At 41.4% G+C, this 23,670-nt stretch overlaps 1 protein-coding gene across 2 annotated transcripts in view; it reads right to left on the bottom strand.

Annotated features, from left to right (window-relative positions):
- The window catches only part of SMTN (smoothelin), a 188,172-nt gene that overhangs the window by 110,675 nt on the left and 53,827 nt on the right, over positions 1-23,670 (bottom strand). For both annotated transcript variants that reach the window (XM_089652203.1, XM_089652204.1), the window contains exon 2: positions 6,356-6,507. In XM_089652203.1, the coding sequence (XP_089508329.1) occupies positions 6,356-6,507 (152 nt within the window). The remainder of the gene's footprint in view (positions 1-6,355; positions 6,508-23,670) is intronic.

The raw sequence follows: 23,670 nt of genomic DNA, 5'->3' as shown, positions 1-23,670 counted from the left end.
GTCCTTGCACAAACTCAAAAAAGCCTCCGAAAAAGGTACCAGGGGCATCTCATTGGGCCCCCTACTGACCCCAGGCCCTCAGGCAGTGCCCAAGTTTCTAAATGGTCAGTCCGCCCCTGGCCAACAGTGAAGACTTTGCAATGGGGGAAGCTACTGGTTTTCACTTGTTCAGCCTGCAGGATGACCAAGAGAAAATCAAGCTGCGTAAGAGGCAATTTGCTCTGCATTCACTTGAGTTGTTACTAAACCCAGGACCCTACATTCAGGGTCTGGCTCTGAGGAAGAGGTTGTGTCCTTGAAACGCGTTAGCCAGTTGGTCATCCAGGGTTCCATCGTATGGACTCAGATGTTGTTTGGATCATACATCTTGTTCAGTTTGACATGCCTGTGTTAATATGTCCATTGTGAGTATGATACCTATTTTTGTTTCTTCAATAAATTATTTTAAACGATAATGCACTAGGTCGGTGCGCCCTTTTTCTGTTTCTCCATTTGTATCCAGTGTATTTGGACCACCCCGGTCTGTTGAGGGCAGCAAGCCGTGCATATTCCAGAAAATTCCAGAACATTCCTATTGGGTCTACTAAGTCCTTTCCCACAGTACACAGGACATGGGAATGCAATTATTTTAGGCTAAATACCTTTTCTCTTCAATACATTGCAGTCTTCTGACTTCTATCAGTGTCCAGCCGAGCACTGGTTAATCTTGTAGGAGTTTTCATTCTCCTCTGACTGTCCTATGAGGCTGCATAATCCCTGACTCTCTTTCTGGACAGCACTAGTTGGCCTTGTGCCAATCATATGCACCCTCACAGGAAAAAAAAAAAAAAAAAAAAAAACCCCCTCCAAAAAACACATATACACCAAACAGTACAGAGCAGCAGTAGCAAGTCTGCACATGCTCTATGGCAAATAGATTGGGGAGAAGGGGAGGATTAGAGAAGACAGGATCAATCAACCTTTTTACACAATGAGGAGGATTAACTGCATATACAGACTGATTTTACTGTTCTGGGTTTAGTAACACTTTAAATGCTTGAGGTGACTGTAGCCATATTAGTGCAAATACTCAATTGTTCTTGTTGCAAGTGTACTAACATCCAAATTTTCAAGACACGCTTTCGGGGTGTGCCCCCTTCTTCAAGGTCCAAGCAGTACTCCAACCCAAAAGCTTGTCGTTCATTTTAAAGAAACTGTTAAAAATGCAACTGTGTACCAACTAAAGTTATTCTTTGTTTCCAAGCCCAATTTACACATGCATTCATTATTAAGAATGTCAACAGCATAGCAACACCTTTAGCACTGCTAGGAAGATCTTCACTGTGCAGTTCTGGCCGGCTCCACACAGCCTCTTCATGAAACTGTCCCTGCCAGATCCAGATCCTACTTCTCACAAGTGCTGCTCACCCCCAACATTCATAGGACTGGGGGTCATACTACACTGTATGGCTGCATCTGCCAAGAGTATACAGTGGATATAAAAAGTCTACACACCCCTATTAAAATGCCAGGTTTGTTTCTGTGATGTAAAAAAAAAATGAGACAAAGATCAATCATTTCAGAAATCCACCTTTAATGTCCCCTAAAAGCTGTACAACAAACTGAAATCTTTTAAGTGAAGGGAAGTAAAAATAAAAAACTAAAAATAATATGGTTGCATAAGTGTGCACACCCTTAAACTAATACTGAAGCACCTTTTGATTTGATTCCAGCACTCAGTGTTTTTGGGTATGAGTCTATCAGCTTGGCACATCTTGACTTGGCAATATTTGCCCACTCTTCCTTGCAAAAACACTCCAAATCTGTCAGATTGCAAGGGCATCTCCTGTGTGCAGTCCTCTTCAGATCACCCCACAGATTTTTGATCAGATTCAGGTCTGGGCTGTGGCTGGGCCATTCCAAAACTTCCATCTTCTTCTGGTGAAGCCATTCCTTTGTTGATTTGGATGTGTGCTTTGGGTCGTTGTCATGCTGAAAGAAGATGTTCCTCTTCATGTTCAGCTTTCTAGCAGAATCCTGAAGGTTTTGTGCCAATATTGACTGGTATTTGGAACTGTTCATAATTCCCTCTACCTTGACTAAGGCCCCAGTTCCAGCTGAAGAAAAACAGCCCCAAAGCATGATGCTGCCACCACCATGCTTCACTGTGGGTATGGTGATCTTTTGGTGATGTGCAGTGTTGTTTTTGCACCAAACATATATTTTAGAATTATGGCCAAAAAGTTCAACTTTTGTTTCATCAGACCATAACACATTTTCCCACATGCTTTTGGGAGACTTCAGATGTGTTTTTGCAAAATTTAGCCGGGCTTGGGTGTTTTTCTTCATAAGAAAATGCTTCCGTCCTGCCACTCTACCCCATAGCACAGACATATGAAGAATATGGGAGATTGTTGTCACATGTACCACACAGACAGTACTTGCCAGATATTCCTGCAGCTCCTTTAATGTGGCTGTAGGCCTTTGGCAGCCTCCCAGACCAGTTTTCTTCTCTTATTTTCATCAATTTTGGAGGGACGTCCAGTTCTTGGTAATGTCACTGTTGCGCCATATTTTCTCCACTTGATGATTGTCTTCACTGTGTTCCATGGTATATCTAATGCCTTGGAAATTCTTTTGTACCTTTCTGCTGACTGATACCTTTTAACAATGAGATCCCTCTGATGCGTTGGAAGTTCTCTGCGGACCATGGCTTTTGCCTAGGATGCGACTAAGAAAATGTCAGGAAAGACCTACTAGAACAGCTGAACTTTATTTGGAGTTAATCAGAGGCACTTTAAATGATGGCACGTGTGTACTGACTCCTATTTAACATGATTTTGAATATGAATGCATAATTCTGAACAAAGCTACATTCCCAGTTATAAGAGGGTGTGCGCACTTATGCAACCACATTATTTAAATTTTTTAATGTTTATTCCCCCCCCCCCAAAAAAAAGATTTCAGTTTGTTTTTCAATTGAGTTGTACAGTTTATAGGTCACATTAAAGGTGGAAAAAGTTCTGAAATTATTTATCTTTGTCTCATTATTTTACATCACAGAAATCTGACATTGTAACAGAATGCAGGTGCAACTGCAGAAATTGAGTGAGCAGTGTGCATGCACAGTGAGGACCTATGTGCCAAGGGTATGCAGCTCTAAGCAGGGCTGCACAATGAAAGCCTCAGGAATGGGACAGCAGGTAAGCATCCTGCACGTACGGAATGGGGCACGGTGGAGTTTTGCAAACTATGGGTTATCTAAAGAGACAGCAATGCAATAGTTCCCTGCCTAGAGGCTTAGATTGACTAAAACGTTAGATAAAGACATCAGATAGAAGGATGAATCCCTCAAACGCATTTACTTGGGGGGGGTGTAAATTTGAGTTTGAACTATTAAGCTCCGAGAACAACTTTGCCAACACACAAGTGGATGAGAGGGGAACAAAATGTGAAAATTAGCCTAACTGGTGGCTAATATTGAGACTGCAACATATTGGATATGCAAATATTTACCAGAGTAAAGAATAAATATTTTATTTAAAAAAAAAAAAAAAAGAAGTCCTGACCATAACCAATTAAGACAAAATAAGTATGCACAAACACTAAACATTTCCCTTAACAGATGCAGAGTTCACAAACTGGCTGTCCTGGATGTTATAATTACATAGTTAGTCTGTCTGAAAAAAGACAAAAGTCCATCCAGTTCAACCATTAAAAAAAAAAAAAAAAGTTATAATCCTATACCCACAGTTGATCCAGAGGAAGGTGAAAAAAACCCAGCAAAGCATGATCCAATTTGCTCCTGCAGGGAAAAAAAATCCTTCCTGATCCCCCGAGAGGCAATTAGATATTCCCTGGATCAACTTTACCTATAAATGTTAGTATCCAGTTATATTCTGTGTATCTAAGAAACAATCCAGACCTTTTTTGAAGCAATCCACTGAGCTGGCCAACTCTTGAGGGAGTCTATTCCACATTTTCACAGCTCTCACTGTGAAGAAACCTTTTCGTGTTTGGAGATTCAATTTCTTTTCCTCCAGATGTAAAGAGTGCCCCCTTGTCCTCTGTGATGACCTCAGGGTGAATAGCTCTACACCGAGTTCACTATAAGAACCACTGATGTATTTATACATGTTGATCATATCCCCCCTTAATCTTCTCTTCTCAAGAGAGAATAAATTCAGTTCCTCTAATCTTTCCTCATAGCTGAGCTCCTCCATGCCTCTTATCAGTTTGATTGCCCTTCTCTGTACTCTCTCATTTCCCAATGTTCTTTTTGTGAATTGATGCCCAAAACTGAACTGCATATTCCAAATGAGGTGTTACTAATGATTTGTACCGGGGTAATATGATATCTCTCTCTCTGGAGTCTATACCTTGTTTAATACAAGAGAGGATTTTTCTCGCTTTAGAAACCGCAGCTTGGCATTGCATGCCATTATTAAGCTTGTGATCTACCAGAACTCCCAGATCCTTCTCCACCATTGGTTCCCTCAGTTGTACCCCCCTAGTATGTATGTTGCATGCATATTCTTAGCCCCCAAGTGCATAACCTTACATTTATCAACATTAAACCTCATTTGCCACATACTGTAGTTGCCCAATTAAACAGTGCATTGAGGTCGGCTTGTAAGTTGGAGACATCCTGTAAGGACGTTATTCCACTGCACAGCTTGGTGTCATCTGCAAAGACTGAAATGGGATTTTTAATCCCAGACCCTATATCGTTTATAAATATATTAAAAAGTAAGGGTCCCAACACTGAACCTTGAGGTACACCACTAATGACCCTAGACCATTCAGAGTATGAATCATTAACTACTACTCTCTGAATATGATCTTTTAGCCAGTTTTCTATCCATTTACATATAGATTTTTCCAAGCCTGTAGACTTTACCTTACACATTAGCCATGTGTGGGGAACTGTGTCAAATGCTTTTGCAAAATCCAAGTACACTCTGCCAGTCATTAAAGAGTCCCTAAAAATTAGAAACAATAACTTTGAAATGACAGAGTTCAATTCTTTAAGGACCCGTGGGTGTACGCCATCCGGTCCAGGTGCTTTATTCACATTTATTCTGTCTAAATATTTTTGGATCATATCAATTGTGAGCCAATGTGGATCATCTGAAGCTGTGTCAATACCATGCCCATTATGGACAAGAGCTCCCCCATGCTCCTTTGGGGACAAAGAGAGGGAAAATGTATTAAATACCTTCTTCAGCTCTGTGTATATAGTCACCCACTCTAGATTAATGTCATAATGCCATATCATTTTGATGCCTGTATATGTGGATATCAGAATCCTTCTAATCACTGCAATGTAGCATAACACACCAAATAAAACACTAGACCAAACCTAAAAAGGTGCATTCATCAAAAACAAAATTTTAGGCAAACTATGAAATGAATTGCCTAAACACCATACATACTGTATATGTGATCGGTGTAATTTTGTTCCGCTAATCTTGTATGCCAGGCAACTTTGGTTTTCAGATTTACAGATCATTTCACCCACGGGAATGTATGCATACCTATTATGCCATCATAGAATTCCTATTAGATTTATAGCACAGTGCAAAAGAATAGAGTCTGACAGTCGTGCTGTGCAGGAGGTTACAGGAAGTCAACACAAAGGCTTATTTAGGTACTTACATTAGCTTGCAATGGGCAACAGAACCAGTTGAGACAGAACAGGTCTCATACACTTTTTATTTATTCACTCCATTATGTGTATATATAATTTTCAATCACATAGTAATTATAATTGCACGTAATCCATCATGCTTGCAAGTTCTGCTTCCTGCTCAGTAATATACAGTGACAGTACTACACTTTATTTATTTCAGGTACTTATATAGCGCCGTCAATTTACGCAGCGCTTTACATGCATATATATTGTACATTCACATCAGTCCCTAAGCCTCAAGGGGCGTACAATCTAAAGTCCCTAACTCACATTCATACATACACATACTAGGGACAATTTTTTAGACAGGAGCCAATTAACCTACCAGCATGTCTTTGGAGTGTGAGGGGAAACCGGAGTACCCGGAGGAAACCCACGCAGTCACAGGGAGAACATGCAAACTCCAGGCAGGTGGTGCCGTGGCTGGGATTCGAACCAAATGACCCTAGTACTGCCAGGTGGACTTTCCCTATCTCTGAGTGTCAGCCTATGGGTCAGGTAGATGACCACTTAAAAAGGAGGAATACCAAACGGGACTACGAAATACAATAAATAAAATGTGGAACAACAACCATGTAAAATGTTATAGTCTTTTCAAATATTACATACATAAGTCAGTGTATAACAATGCAGTATAGCTTCCCTTTAATGTGGGACCACTACAAGACAAATACATTAACTAACCCAGGCTGGTTCTCTTTGTCCTCCTGTCCTCTCTCTGATCTGAAGCGTTTAGAGGCCAGGGCTTCCTCGCATCTCTCCAGCTCCTTCCTGCGTAACTCTCGAATCGCCGAGCGGATCTCCCGCCTCTCCGCCAGGTCCAGGGTCACCTCCAGCTGCAAGAGAGGCAGAGATATACATAAGACTGCGCCAAAAAGAGAAAATGTGCATCGGGTTTTTGAAGGATTAATACAAAGTAAATTGTTAAGAAAGCCTGATGTGGGGCGACTGGATAAAGAACTACTCAGATTTTCCATATTCAAAACAAACAAGGCCTTTAATTTCAACAAAATTTGTTTATGGAAAACTGGATTTTCAACCCATGACCGCATGGAAGAGAGAAAAAAAAAAAGTTTAACCCTGCTGCTGATAAATGAGCATGGGCCACCTGTAGAGCAAAGCAATAAATGAGATAAGAGACAATTATTTTGCTTCCTGCACCAAAACAGCTGTCAGCAAGACCGGTTGTCTGATGGGGCATTTGGAGTCACATGCTGGCAGATCATATGCTTAAAACAGGAAAAAAAAATTGGAGGCTTAGCTCATTCTTTACATTAGGTGGAAACTGATTGCTGAGAAGCGAATAGGAAATCCAGTGCAAGTGAATGCAGCAAGTCCATAGAGAATGCTGCCTAGACTTTTATTTATTAAAGCGGAGCTCCAGTCCAGCTTTTGTTACAAGCAGATCCAAGATGACCTTACAAATAGCATTAACAACTGGAATAATTCAATATTAAAAGCATTGTAATTACTTAGAAAATCATAAACATTTACTAGGATCTCGGAAGCAGGCAGGCGCCATGATGGCTGTGGGCATCTGAAGCCCGCAGGTATTTATTTCCTGAAATCGTGCTGCTGGTTATCCCAGCATGCACCACTCGTTCTCGTGCATGCGCAGTACAGACACTGCTCGGCACGACGTGCGCAGTACAGGCTGCCATGACAATGGTGGGGATGGATGAAGTTCCTGCTGCCCGCCCCAGTCAGGCAACCTGTACAGCACTGTACTGCAAGGAAGGGAATATATCATGGACTCCGGTAAAATGGCGCAAAACTCCTCCCATTTGCGTCATTTCCGGTTTCCAAGTCCCACGATTACAGGAAACCAAGGGACTTCTGGGATACAGGAAACGACATCCCAGGAGACCTTGCAAATCGCCTCACGATGTCATCACCTAGGCGGTTGGGACTGCAACTGCAGGCTTGCAGTGGAGTAAAAGGTATGCATAATAATAATAATAATAATAAAAAAAAAAAAATATCCAACTTGTGCTTTATTTCACAGGGACTACATAATAAGGTAAAGTATTACAAATGGGTGGAACTCCGCTTTAAAGTGTTACTAAACCCAGGACCCTGCATTCACTATATCTGGTCTCCCAAAGACACAGAACATGGAAATGCAATTATTTTAGTAAATATAAACTGATAAATACCTTTTCTCATCAGCAGTTAGAGCAGTCTCATGACTTGCTATCACTGTTCAGCCGAGCACATGTTAAAGCTTGTAGGTGGAGTTTTCATTCTGCTCTAGGAGGATGCAGGACCCCTGACCTCTGTCTGGACAGTGCTGATTGGCCCTGTGCTAATCACATGCACTCTCCCATGCAAAAAAAAAGGCCTCACTAGCAATACACACCAAACTGAGCATGTGCAGAGTGACTCCAAACAATATGTCTTATCGGGAGATAAAAGGGGGACACTGGAAGAAGGGGAGGATCAGGGAAGACAGGATCAAATAGCATTTTTACACAATGCAGAGGATTAACCCCTTAGGTTCCACAGTGAGTATAACAAGCATGCTTTACTGCATATACAGACTGATTTTACTGTTGTGGGTTTAGGAACACTTTAAATTGCCTAAAGCAGTGCTCAAAGCGCCAAGCCTTAAAATGGTCCTGAAGGACCCAAGAAATTGGGCATTGTCATGTTGTACTCTGAAAAGGGTTAAATTTTGTTTAGTACATTTGAAGAGATGAAACATGGTGGCAAAATGGGCATGTATGCAGTTATGTGATGAATTCTTGATTTGGCCCAGAGGTATACTTTAACAAGTGAAGGATAAGGATGCAACTTGAAAACAAGTCAGCAGTGTGCGCACCTATATTTCTACACTGACAGGTTCCTTTAAATTGGGACTTCAATCATTTCTTGCAGTTATGTTAAAACATTCATTCATAAATACAACTAGCATTCGTTTCTGAGTTTGCTTTCATACCAACGTCCTGTAATCTCCTGCACAGCAGCACCCAGGCTGAGGCAGGGAGGGACAGCTCTGGGAGCCAAATCAAGCTCTGCTGAATTGACAGTGAACATGCATGCTGACCAGAAGAGGTGTTGACCTTAGCAGTGTAGTGCTGCTTCAATATCACTTGGCAGGTTTGAAGGGTGTTCTTGGCTGCAGCGGAGTTCAAGAACCCAACTATGCTGTCTGGCAGAGGTGCCTGCATCATCAGGTTGAACTGAAATGAAAATCATTTCAGGTGGTGAAAGCACTTTCATGTATACACTAAACTGAGTATTTGCCTGGAATTCAGCTTTATAGCTGTTAAACCTGATGTTTTGTAAAAAAACAAAAAAAAAAACAAAAACAAAACAACAAACAAAAACAAAAAGAGCTCGAACTGAGGATCTGTACAAAGAAACCACAAAACAATTTGTCCTGACATGTAATATTCACCAGCAAAAGCAGCTTTCTAAGAATTTCTATCTCCTAAACATCTTTATTTGCAGCTTCAGGCTGTCACAGCGAAGCACACGATTCTTTGCCGGGAAAGTGATGCGCTGAAAAATATGGCAGGATGTGGAATTCAGACAAAAATAGAAGATTGAAAAAAAAAAAAAAAACGAAGCCTGGACAAGACTTTAACTGGCTAACAGTTTGTTTTTAGGTCTACTTATAGATCGGCTAGGGAAAAAAAAAAGAAAAGAAGACTTGGCAACAAAATCGGTGAATGTTATGGTTGATTCCCCCTCACTGATAAGTCTCTGCATTTCCAGTCATTATGCAAGAATTATAAATAAACCGTACAAAATTGTATCAAAATAAGCAAACAACTCAATTCACCATAAAACCCATAGGGAGCGATCGGAATAACTGAACGTGGAACATCCATATCCCAAAGTCAAGATCTGATCTCAATTATATTTAACCAAATCTGTAAATCCAGCCATAGATGGTTAGAATCTGAGCTGGTTCAGCAAGGACAAGTCGAGATTGGAATCACCTATGGGCAGGCTGACTGGCTGTCACGGTGTTCTCCCAGCAGGGACAGCGCTCTCCCACCACCCCAACCACACACACACGCTCCGCAGTCAGTGTTGATTTCTTTCCTGTAACCCAGAGTTGCGGGAAAAAAAAAATCTCATCTATGGCCGGTTTAATAGTTTGGCAACGATTCAAAATTCTATGAAAAACACTATAAGATACAAAATGATTGCACAGTCATGCTTTATATCTCACGTGCCTTTGTTTAACATGTGCCTGCAAGGAATGGTCTCTCTAGGACACAGCCTTGCACTTACCTTTTGTATGCTGTACCTGGGGTAACCTCCAAGTAAACTTGCATTCAAATTTAGCTATTTGTATATCCCATTTCCAGTCTTAGTACTTGTACAGATTACACCAGGTCCACATTTTGCAGAGGCACCTTGAGGCTGCATTCACACTTTCGCATTGCATTTTTTCCTGCAGTTTTTGGTGCATTTGTTGTGCAACAGCACTTGAATGGGCTGCCCTCAGTGCGCCAAAGTAGCTCTTGCACATTTTTTTGGCAGTCTACCAAAGTGCATTTTGGCATGCGACTGCTATCAGTGTTTTGGGTGCATTTACAAAAATTTCAAAAATGGCACCGTAAGTTTCGGTCTTTGATCCCAGAACAGGAAAGTATGAATACGGCGTGAGGTGAGAAATGAGAGACAGAGGTAGAAATTGGTGAATAGGAGGACGTCATGATCTCCACCTTCTCCTATCAGAAAATGTCTTGCATTAATTGCAAGGTGTTCTCTGAATGGTGGAGGTGCTAAGCTAGAAACCCCGTGTTCAGTGTGCAGAGAGGAAGTCACTGGAGCAGGATCTGGAAGATCATGGGCATCACTGTATGCAGCACAGACTATTGCAGTGATTTCACCATTCCCAGTGGCCCTCCAGATATCAGAAACGGATATTTAGGTCAAGCCAAGCTGGACCAATGCAAGTTTTGAAAAAAGTTTATTTCTGGAGTTCCACTTTAGTATATTTTAGCTTTCAGTACACAAAGAAAAAGCCTGTTGATTCTTGAGTTCTTATAATTTTGTGCCTAATGTCTCCAACAATGTTATCAGCTTTCCCATCTATCCTCCTTGAACTACAAAAACACTCCCAACTATGAAAAGGAAATGAGGGGAGAAGGGGTCTGCTGTCTAAATCAGGAGAATAGTCCAGGGTGACAATGCTAAATACAGTATACGGAGTAAGTGCTGTCACTATAGGACAGAGTTATCTGTTGCATCAGCAGGTGCAAATAATGGGGAAAAAAATCCAGAAAAAAAAAATCAATAAAAAACTACTGCAATCGCTACATCCAAAGCTACAATAAAGTACATTTTTGTTCTGGAGTTTAGAAAGGCTTAATGTATAGGTAGTGTAACCCCCACATGCAACACCAAAACTAGTTAAACTGATAAGCTACTTGAAATGTTCGCTCCTGAACATTTAAGAATATGATAATGTCACACTACAATAAAGACCTTCCTGCACTTCAAAGTCAATTCTTAGGGTAGACATGGAAGGAAAATTCCGAATAATGGTTACACACAAGGGACTTCATGATAAACATCCACACTTTCACTAATTTGTATTAAAGCAGATAAGATCTTGGCAGCATTATAGTTGCAATTTAATGGCTTTGTTTCAAACCTCTAACAATCGTTCCTCAAGTCAGGATGATTGTTACAGATCGAAACATCTCACTACAGAGAATTCATTCTAATGCCAAAAACTGTTCTGTATTAGTGGAATTTTTATAAAAGCATGAATGTTTTATGAAATCTCTTGGGTCAGCACACTTTTGAAATGAGACTTGTGCTTATAGTTAATGACGAGAAGACCAAAGCACAGAAAACCGCAACTTCAGAAACCATCCTTCATTGGTCTAATTATGCTAAACTAATAAAAACCAAAAAACACTGAATTGACTCTTAACGAGTAGCTGCACATCCTTGATTTTATCTGGATGTCATGCAGGACATAACTGTTGTGAACCAAAAAGGAGTGGACATGTCAGTACCAGTCTAAAGAGGAACTTCCCTCTCTCGGTCAACATTAACCATTTGGAATCCTTATGCTGCTAGCATTAGGAAAGTATATCATATTTAATTCTTTAGTTACTTCTGGGTTTCATGGCTTAGGCAGGTCATACAGTCTTCAGGAGGGGAGGAGGGGTTTTCTTAGCTAAGCACACCTTCTTGCCTGCATACCTGAGATAAGGGCAGATGAATGCCAGGAAGTAAATGTGAACCATATGCCCTTACTCAAGGTGGCCACTGCCAGAAATGCTAGGCGGTATCTTTCAACGTGATTTCTCAGCAAAATAAATCATGGAGACAAGGATGGATGGGTGAGTGAGTTTGCTTTGCATGTTAAAAATTAAGGATGTGCCCATACTGAGTATTCTCAGGAGTACTCGTGAAAATACTGCCGATACTTTGCGGTGCGATTTGCATTAATGGACACAAATTGCACCGCAAAGATTAGAATGTGATTTAAACAGGAAAGAGATTCCTGTTCAAATTGAATGCGGATTCCCCACTCCTCGCATGTGGTTTTCCCTCTGCTCCTGTTTGAACCCAGGCTTGTCATAGCCCGAGTTTATTTTTTTTTTCTAAGTAAAGAAATGAAAGGTAGAGATAAACAAACCCACATTTTTGGTCTTTTTTGCCTTAATTAGTAAAAAAATATAAAACACAGTGGTTATTAAAGCAGAACTCCAGGATAAGCAAATATTGCCTAAATACAAGAGTTATGTGTATTCTTCTTTGAATGTAATTTGCGCATTTCTTCAAGGTCTGTGCAGTAATACAGTGTGAAACTAGTCTTTTTTTTTAACAGGAAGCTCCTGCAAAGAGGCAAAGTCATTGCTGCTCTCTGCGAGGTGACTGGGCTTGTCTCTGACCCTTCCAATAGTTTTCTGCAGGCAGCCTGTATTGGATGGGGCCTGCTGGGCCCCTTCCACAGGTCTGCTCTCTGCACAGGTGCACCCTTAGAGAAATTTTACTTGGCTCGAACCATGGAAATTGAGGTCTCTCTGAGCGGTAACTGCACATACAACTCTGAAGGAGAATGTCTGTAGGAAACAGTTTTTAATAATATTTGACAATGTTGTCAATCCTTTTAAATGTTGTGGGTTGGAGGCAATTGCCCTGTATGGTTGGAAATTTCGGGTTGTGTATGTTACTAATGGTGTTTTTGCAAAATATTTTAATAAAGGATTTTTTGTATGGTCATACTGCTTGGACCTTATTCAGTACCTACTGCTTTAGGAACTTTAATCCTTGTCATATTTTTGATCTATGCTGAGATGCTCTGTCCACTTCCTCTATTAGTGGTGAGTCGGTGGACTTAAAACAGTTTTTTTTGCTCATTTTTGTTCTTTGTAGGACATATCTTGTTTACATATGAGTAGAAAAACCTTGGACTCAAATTAGCCTCCAGGTATGTTTTTTTTTTTTTTTCTTTAAAGCGGAGCTCCACTCAAAAGGGGAAGTTCCACTTTAAGGACTGCTCCCCCGCTCCCCATTAAGGATTGGCACCTTTGGGGGGCGGGGGGGAGCGAGTACCCAAATTTGTTAGGTACCCAATCCCACTTCTGGTCCGATCATGTCCTTCCTCCCTCCCTGTAGTCTTTTGGGACACGTGACAGGTCGCAGAAGACTACAGGACCATTCATGAAGAGCAGCGCTACTCGCGCATGCGCAGTGGGTACCCGGCTGTGAAGCCGCAAGCTATCACAGCCGGGTGCCCACACTGAAGATGCCAGCCTACCGGAGTACAGGACGGCCAGTGAAAACGGGCTGGGAGAACACACCACAGGACCGAGGGACAGGTAAGTGGCTGTTAATAAAAAGTCAGCAGCTACAGTTTTTGTAGCTGCTGACTTTTATTTTTTGACAGGGTGAGTGGAACTCCACTTTAAGCATCTGGAGAAAATGATACTAAGTGTTCTGTGCTGCAATGACCACCTAGTCACTGCAGGTTCACTAACGCTTTGAATATAGATACAGCAATAACGGAGCACATGTACATACATGCAGTTTGACCTTTGACATCACAGAACTCTATGGACTTTATGCACAACCTATACGTAGATTCAATTCTTAAATAACGGACAAAAGGTTTAAGTGATGGCCTTTACACTGTACGTCCAAGTTGGATATCTTCTGCAGATTTGCAGTTTTACATGGCATTCCTGCAGTGAGAGGAGGTTGTTTTCCAATAGGATTGCTCACTGTAGGAGAATGTGTCCCATAGTGTATGTTCAGTGCAGGGGGCATATATTTTACAACACAAAATGCCTTTGTATTGCAGGAATGCTGAAAACTCCTGTACATAGCTTCCTCGAGGGAGAAGAGACAAATGTCAGATAGTGACCTACAGAAGTTGGAATGGCCTTATGGAATATTTGTCATTGTCTCAAAAAATGACTGCAGTGCTTGCTTGACAATGTCACTTCTTTGCCTGTTCAAGAACAGAATTAGTGAAACCCCATGACGTGTTACTTTAGAGGCAATTAAAGTCCACATAAGAAAAAAAATACTGAGCTGCAAGGGAAAAAGCACACACTAGCTGTACAAAGTGCCAAATCATTCCCAGTTAATAGGGAAAGTGATATCCTATACCAATGTTAACACCAAAAACTAGCAATAACAGTACCTCCAGAAATTAACTAAAAGCCATTGTACTAGCTCATAGTATATACAAAACTAGGTTAACAAAAAAAGGGCTTCTATTTCAAAAGAATAGATTTTGACATATTTTTTCAGTGCAGATAAATTGTTTTTCACCACAGTAGAGGGGCAAGGATGTAAATAAGACGTTAAAGCAAAAACTCCACCCGGAGCAAAAATGCTCCAAATGCAAGAGTAAAGCCTTTCCTTACCACGATCTTCACTTTGAAGGAGATATATACTCACTGGGCACTTTATTAGGTACACCTTGCTGGTGCCAAGAAAATATCCCCCACACCATTACACCACCACCACCAGCCTGAATTGTTGACACAAGGCAGGATGGATCCATGCTTTCATGTTGTTTATGAAAGATACTGACCCTACCATCCCATCTGAATGTCACAGCTGAACCAGTCTGCCCATTCTCCTCTGACATCAACAAGGCATTTTTTTCCACACAACTGCTGCTCACTGGATATTTTCTCTTTTTCGGAACATTCTCTGTAAACCCCGAGATGGTTGTGCGTGAAAATCCCAGTACATCAAAAAGTATTTGAAATACTCAGACCAGCACCAACAACCATGCCACATTCAAAGTCACTTAAATATCCTTTCTTCCCCATTCTGATGCTTGGTTTGAATCCCAGCAAGTCGTCTACATCACGTCTGCATACCTCAATGCTCCCTTATAGCTACCCGAGCCTAATCTCGATCCAGAGATGTGCATAAGAGCAGAGACTATCGCCCCTTCTCACTGCCTCAAGAGACAGCAGTGGGAAACATTGGCTCCTGCTGCTGTCAATCACAACCAGTGAGGAGGGAGCAGGGGGCGGGACTGATCCATGTTCAGTGTGTGGGAGCAAGCACGCATGAATGTCCCCATAGCAAGCGGTAGAGGAGGAGCCTGGAACGCTGGTGGGGAACCTGAGAAGAGGAAAATTGGGGCTGCTCTGTCAAAACCATTGCACAGAGCAGGTAAGTATGACATGTTTGTTTGTTATTTTAGTTAAAAAAAATTAATATCACTCAAATAGTTTTATGTACTTTACATAGAGGGAGGTTGGGGGAGAGTGGATCATTAGGGAATGTTAGTGTTATGGTAATGGGGGTACTAGAGGTAAGTAGGGGTCAGAGGGACAGCCCGGGCTCCTGCACTGCTAGGAGGCATTAATCCTAACAGCTGGTCCACCCTAGAAAAGAGGATAGGCCTGATAAGATAAGTGTTTGGGGTAGACGTCACACCATTCACAAAAGGCCTACAGGCATTGGAAACATTTATATGAATATTTTTAAATTGGATACATTTAAAATGATGGAATAATATTTATGAACTGTACACATTTTTTTTTTTTTTTTAGTGAACTAATCCTTTAAAAACTCCAAATAATTCAAATTCCAGCCTTCCCCTTATACATTAAACACGCTGTATTTTGTTATGGTAGGGTTAAGGTATGCAGCGGTGCTGACATTTCTATGTATATATCCTGCCCTAGTTCAGATTTTCAATAAGATTGAGGCTCAGCTATACACAGTATCTGTCCAATTAATAATGGTTTGGTGTACTTCTAAGCTACAAAGAAATTAATTGTATCTGTCACATTACGGAGCTGTTCTGTGCTGTAAATAGTTTAGCTGAAGGTAAATACAGTTAAATCTTGGACTTGAAGTTAATTTCCACGTAACTGGGTTAATCATCTAGCCAACCTTTTTTTGCATGAAGGAAAACTGTCTACCACTAGTAGACTTAGAAATGTCATTCCCAGATTGGATGGTGTCTGGTACAGAGGCCTCAGGGGGCTTTTTTGTTTAGGAATGTCAACCAAGTCCCAGGCCTCCACTGGGTGGGAAAAGAGCCTCCCAGGTGCAGAAAACAAATATATTCCAAACTCTGGTTTTCACTGCACACAGGAATCACACAAGAAATGCCTTGTATTAATGCATCAGGGAGGTAAAGGACAGAAACATTTCCAAACCTATTTAGGTTGTTATTAATGTGTTGGCTTAATGTCAAGATTGTGTCTTCTCAATTTTGCAAAAATTGCCATGGAGTAGGAAGCAAAGCTAAACAAAATAACAAATGCACTACAATGAAAGTGCCAATTCCACCTTTCTGACCAGGTGTAATGGAACCAACCCAGTCTGCACTTGGGTACTTCCGTTAGAATACCGCTTCCCCGTCCGAACACTGAAAACAGACACCACAGCTGACCATAAAAGACTAGACGACACCAATCTGTCTGAACATAGAACTCTCTAAATTTGAAACTCGAACTGGCTTTTTATACACTCAGGGAACAATCCCCCCTCCCTGCATAATGACACAGGGCGGGGCAATCTACACTTCGCATCAAGAGACACACAGGTATTCAAACGTCACACCAGCAGACAGTCCCATCAGGAGGGAGGGCAGCTGGAAATACCCCTCCACTAAGCTAATACACATAAACACATACATCCCATAATAGTTTGCTCCCAAGCAAGACACACAATAGAACAATGGGATGCAACCAATATTAGGACAGATCACCCTGTACCCCTAACAGGCACAGGGTGACTTACACATAATAGGGATATGGGGAGCTGAGACAGGGGTCTCCCCACCTCTCTAATGTGAGCTGGGTTCCATAGGCCTCGCACACAAAAGTGGCTCCTGTCACACCAGGTTTCATGTTTAGAGCTACAGTCGTGCTCAAAAGTTTGCATACCCTGGCAGAAATTGTGAAATGTTGGCATTTATATTGAAAATATGACTGATTATGCCAAAAAAAATAATTTAACCACTTGCCCTCCTGAGGATTTACGGGGGTAAATCCTCAGAAGGGCAAGTGGTTAAATAATTGACCAGACCAGACCAAGCCAAAAAAAATCCAAATATGTGTAAATTAATTGTTTTACGTGAAAGTTATAGCATTTACAAATGGTGGTATAGATACTGGGATTTTGTTTTTCACTAGTAATGGTGGCAGCTTATAGCAGGACTGCAGTGGGCATTCTGATACTGGAGTGACACTAACACAGTGATCAATGCTAAAAAAAAAAAAAAAGCAGCACTGACTGTACTAATGGCACTGGGCAGGAAGGGGTTTACATTAGGGGCAATCAAAGAGTTAACTGTGTGCTGGGAGTGTTTTACTGGGGAGCGGTGTGTTGGTGCTTCACTGTAAAGCACACTGCTCTGGATGGCTGTGCTGTGCCCAGCCATCCAGAGCAGTCTGTCCGAGTTGACAGGGAGGAGGACTGTTCGTAAACAAAGCAGCCCTTCTCCCCGTCGGAGATCCTCAGTAATCACCGGGTGCCGGCGGGTAATCACCAGCCATGGTGATTACCCGCAGCCATGGCTGCGAATAATAAAATGGCTTCAAATGATGATGAGCTTTAAATAAAAAAAAAAAAAAAAGTTTTTTGGCATGATCAGTCATATTTTCAATATAAATGCCAAAATGTAATGATTTCCAGGGTATGCAAACTGGAGCCCAACTGTATAGTTAGGGTGTAATTTGAAACATGGTCACTTTTCGCAGGCCTCACACTCTCACACTGACTCCTCCTACCTGAATCGTGGGGTTCATCCCCACCCACACAGTCATTTAAACCATTCGTAGCCAAATGTGAATTAAAAACTAAAAGAATCATCTACCACCGCAGCAGAGGGACTCATTGATCCTAATGGAGCACAAGCGCAGTGAAGTCTTTGCACTCAGTCCACTGATTACTTTAGACAAAACTGAGTTTTATAGAACATTTGTTTAGTCAGGTACATGAAAGTAGGATTAATAGTAAAACTAAGTTTACAAAATCTTCAAGTTTAGTTGATGCAAAATGAATACACCCCACAAAAAAACTACTACATCTAGTATTCTGTATGGACTCCATGATTTGTAAGTACAGCACCAAGTCTTCTAGGCATGGAATGAACAAGAGGTGACATTGCAACATCTATCTTTTTCCATTCTTCAAGACCGGCCTCTTTTAGAGCCTGGATGCTGGATGGAGAGTGATGCTAAACTTGTCTCTTCAGAATTCCCCATAGGTGTTCGATTGGGTTCAGATCAGGAGACATACTTGGCCCCTGGATCACTTTCACCCTGTTGTTCTTCAGAAATGCAACAGTGGCATTAGATGTATGTTTTGGATCATTGTCATGTTGGAAAAGTGCACAACGACTAAAAGGCACGGAGTGATGGTAGCAGCTCCTCTTTCAATATAGAGCAGTACATCTGTGATCTCATGATACCATCGATGAAATGCAGCTCCCCGACACCAGCAGCACTCATGCAGCCCCACAGATGGACACTGTCACCACCATGTTTCACTGTAGGCACCATGCATTTTTCTTTGTACTCCTCACCTTTGCGACGTCACACAGTTTTGAAGCCATCAGTTCCAAAAACATTTATCTTGGTCTCATCACTCCAGAGTACAGAGTCCCTGTAGTCTTATTTTTCAGCATGGGCCCTGGCAAATTCTAGACGGGCTTTTTTTGGGCATGGGCTTTAGGAGAGGCTTCATTCTTGGATGACACCCATGAATGCCATTCCCCTGCAGTGTAGGCTGTATTGTGTCATGGGAAACAATCACCCCAGTTTGGCTTTCTACTTATTTAGCTAACTGCAGTGAACTTGCATGGCAATTTTCTTCAACCCTTCTCATCAGAAGACGCTCCTGTCAAGGTGTTAACTTCCGCTGACTGCCTTGACGTCTCTGTGAGATGGTTGCAGTCCCATCCTTGTTACATTTTTGTATCACTTTTGCTACAGTATTCTGGCTGATAAATAAAGCTTTGCTGATCTCCTTGTAGCCTTCACTTTTCTTGTGTAAAGAAATTATTTTCTCATTCTCGGTCTGCTGGACACCTGTTTAACCACTTCCCTGCCGCCCTATAGCAGAAGTACTGTGCAAAATCACACCCACACAGCAGAGAAATACACAGCAGCATGTTTCCCTAGTAAAACACACAGTTAACCCTTTGATCGCCCCAGATGTTAACCCCTTCCTGCCTAGTGTCATTAGTAGTGTCAGTGCTTTTTATTAGCACTGATCACTGTATTAGTGTCATTGGGGTGGTAGTTAGTCAGTTCCTAACCAGTGTCAGAACGCCCACCGCAGTCCCGCTATAAGTTACTGATCGCCGCCATTATTCGTATAAAAAAAAATAAACATTTCAGTATATATACACCGCCATTTGCAGATGCTAGAACTTTCACGTAAATCATTCAATTTACATGTATTCGGATTTTTTCTAGCAAAGACATGTAGCAGAATACATTTTGGCCTAAATTTATGCCGAAATGTGATTTTAAATTTTTTTTACTGGATATGTTTTATAGCAAAAAGTCAAATATATTGTTTTTTTCCCTCAAAATTTTCTTTTTTTGTTTATAGCGCAAAAAATAAAAACCACACAGGTGATCAAATACCACCAAAACAAAAGCTCTATTTGTGGGGAAAAAAATGGCATAAATTTCATTTATGTACAGAGTTGCATGACCGCGCAATTGTCAGTAACTCAGTGCCGTATCACAAAAAAATGGCCTGGTCGGAAAGGGGGGGGGGGGGGGGGTTAAATCCTCTGAAGGGCAAGTGGTTAATGAATATTTAGACTCACCTGTAGTTGAATTCTTGTTAATTAGGATTTTGTTGTCTAAAGTTTAGCTCTGCTCTTAAGACTTTCATAGGGGTGTATTCATTTTTGCAACATGGCCTTGATTTTTTTTTGCTAATTTGTATGTGCAAATTAACAAATCTTGTTTGCAATCAATGGCCTGCCTTTGTGGGAGTATTTTGTAGTAGTGTCCAATAGAAAAGGTTGATTCTGAAAGGCAAGTAAAGGTTTTATGACAAATCTGTTGGGGTGTACTCATTTATGCTGAGCACGGTGCGTGTGTATGTATGTATGTATGTATGTATGTATGTATGTATACACACACACACATACATACATATATATATACATACATACACACACACACACACACACACACACACACACACACAATTCAGGTGTTCCAATCACCTCTATGGCCACAGGTATATAAAATCAAGCACCTAGGCATGCAGACTGCTTCTACAAACATTTGTGAAAGAATGGATCGCTCTCAGCTCAGTGAATTCAAGCGTGGTACCGCAATAGGTTGCCACCTGTGCAATAAGTCCATCTGTGACATTTCTTTGCTACTAAATATTCCATGGTCAACTGTTAGTGGTATTATAAAAAATTGGAAGCAACTGGGAACAACAGTAACTCCAAGTGGTAGGCCACATAAAATGACAGAGCGGGGTCAGCGCATGCTGCAGCGCACAGAAGTCACCAATTGTCTGCAGAGTCAATAGCTAAAGACCTCCTAACTTCGTGTGGCCTTCAGATTAGCACAACAGTGCGTAGAAAGCTTCATGCAATGGGTTTTCATGGCTGGGCATCTGCATCCAAGCCTTACATCACTAAGTGCAATGCAAAGCGTTGGATGCAGTGGTGTAAAGCACGCTTCCACTGGACTCTAGAGCAGTGGAGACGTGTTCTCTGGAGTGACGACTCACTCTTCTCTGTCTGGCAATCCGATGGATGTGTCTGGGTTTGGTGGTTGCCAGGAGAACGGTACTTGCCTGATTGCATTGTGCCAAGTAAAAAGTTTGTAGGAGAGGGAATTATGGTGTGGGGTTGTTTTTCAGAGGTTAGGCTTGGCCCCTTAGTTCCAGTGAAGGCGTCAGCATGCCAAGACATTTTGGACAATTTCATGCCCCAACTTTGTGGGAAGAGTTTGGGGATGGCCCCTTCCTGTTCCAACATGACTCAAAACAAGGTCCATAAAGACATGGATGAGCGAGTTTGTAGTGGAGGAACTTGACTGGCCTGCAGAGTCCTGACCTCAACACCTCTGGGATGAAGTAGACTGGAGACTGTGAGCCAGGCCTTCTCATTCGACATCAGTGCCTGACCTCACAAATGAGCTTCTGGAAGAATGGTCAAACCTTCCCATAGACACACTCCTAAACCTTGTGGACAGTCTTTCCAGAAGAGTTGAAGCTGTTATAGCTGCAAAGGGTGGGCCAACTCAATATTGAACCCTATGGACTAAGACTGGGATGCCATTAACTTTCACATGTGTGTAAAGGCAGGCGTCCCAATACTTTTGGCAATATAGTGTATATATACATATATATATATATTTTGGCATAGACGTCACCTCCGCAACATCTCCAAGATACGGCCGTTCCTAACCTCGGAAACCACTAAGCAACTTATTCACTCCCTTGTTATATCTCGCCTTGACTATTGTAACTCCCTCCTCATTGGCCTACCTAATTGCAGGCTATCCCCTCTTCAGTCTATCATGAATGCTGCTGCCAGACTCATCCACCTTACTAACCGTTCTGTATCTGCCACCCCTCTCTGTCAATCCCTCCACTGGCTTCCCATTGCCCAACGAATAAAATATAAAACATTAACAATAACATATAAAGCCATTTATAACTCTGCCCCAAATTACATCACCGATCTTGTCTCCAAATACCACCCAAACCATGCTCTCCGCTCCTCACAAGACCTCCTACTCTCTAGCTCCCTTGTCTCCTCCTCCCATGCTTGTCTCCAGGACTTCTCCAGAGTTTCCCCCATCCTCTGGAACTCTCTACCCCAATTATAAAACTATTGCCTACTCTGCTTACTTTTAGGCGATCTCTGAAAACCTCTCTCTTCAGGGAAACCTATCCTGCCCTCAGTTAATAATGGAATCTTCTACTCTTCCAACCAGTCCATCCCCCACAGTTACTACCTTTTGTACCACTAGCCCCTCCCTCCTAGATTGTAAGCTCCAAGGAGCAGGGCCCTCCTATCCCTCTTGTATTGAACTGTATTGTCTCACGTTATATTGTAAAGCACTGAGCAAACGGTTGGCGCTATATAAATCCTGTATATTAACAATAATAATAGATACACTTTACTGATATTTTATAGTTGGCTGGAGTTGAACTTTAGTTTGTGCAAACTTCAATACAGGTTTCCTTTAAAATTGAGGCAGCAAGGAATCCAGAATTTAGGATGTAATTCCTGACTCACCAGCTTGCCTTATATGGGTGGAGAAAAGCTTCAACAAAATGTAGAAATGTGCATGTATCAGTAATACACAGGTGATGACATATAAAATCCAGAAAACTGAAAGGATCACTCAGAATCTGCAATATATATTAGTCATGTTAGCGCTTATGATTTATTCAAAGTCTGGATTAAATTTTTATTATACTATTGAAAAAGAAGAAAAATGCCAAAAGAACAAGAATGTTCCAAAGTGTCATGTTCTAAAGAATTTGTGATGTACTCTACTGTAAATCATTTCATTTTAAACAGCTCTGGTTTTCATATTTGTCTGCAACATTTTCCATCTTCAAATGAATACTTCATAGAGAGTTATATTTAACGGTTGGCAGGTAAGTGATAAGAAGTGTAAGCACTCAGAATGCTATCAAAACCCAAAAACTGACAGCCAAGTCAAAGATTACCTCCAACAAGGTAATCTGACATGGGCAGTGCCATAAGGTGATAGATGATGTATTGCTAACTACCTATTGGTATGACGGACAACTATTTTTGGGGGGGGGGGGGGGAATAATAGTTGCAAACATCTATTTACAGCTATAGGACACAATGTAAAATATACTATATGGCCAAAAAAGACATCTGACTATCACACCAATATTAACATAGGCATTAATATGGAGTTGGCCCCCACTTTGCCACTATAACAGCTACTACTCTTCTAGGAAGACATTTTACCTTTGTGCCCATTCCGCCAAAAGGGGATTGCAAGGCCAGGTAACTGCTGCTGAACAAGGAAGACCTGGCTTGCATTCCAATTCATCCAAAAGGTGTTCAATATGGTCAAGGTTAGGGATCTCTGCAGGCCCCTCAAGAACTTCACACTAAACTCATCAAACCATGTCTATATAGATTGGATTTTGGTTATGTTGGAATATAAGACTGCCCTAACTCAAACTGTTGCCAAACTGTGGAGGTTCACAGTAATCTAACATGTCAGTATGTTGCAGCAATAGCAGTCTCCCCCGCTGGAAACACCTGAACGTAATAAATTTGGAGGGATGTCCACATACTTTTGGCCAGATTGTGCAATTTCACTTTATTCCATTACCATTTCCTGTAGTTATCCTATCCCACTAAATAGGGAATACTTTACTGCTTGCACATGTGACAATCAATTCCTTCTATTCAATGTGAATTTTGTGACCACTGGTTACAGCTGATTATTATTGGTGTTCAATATTTAGTTGCCAAGTTTCTTATACACCATGAAAGAACTGGTGTGACTGCATGAAACTCTGAACTACCCACTTGCTCTGCAGTA

The sequence above is a fragment of the Staurois parvus genome, unplaced genomic scaffold (assembly GCF_062004578.1).
Source record: "Staurois parvus isolate SC_StPar_1 unplaced genomic scaffold, SC_StPar_1.0 ptg000673l, whole genome shotgun sequence".
NCBI lineage: Eukaryota > Metazoa > Chordata > Amphibia > Anura > Ranidae > Staurois > Staurois parvus.
Note: the sequence above shows the minus strand (reverse complement) of the source record. Positions and strands in the feature narration are given on the sequence as shown.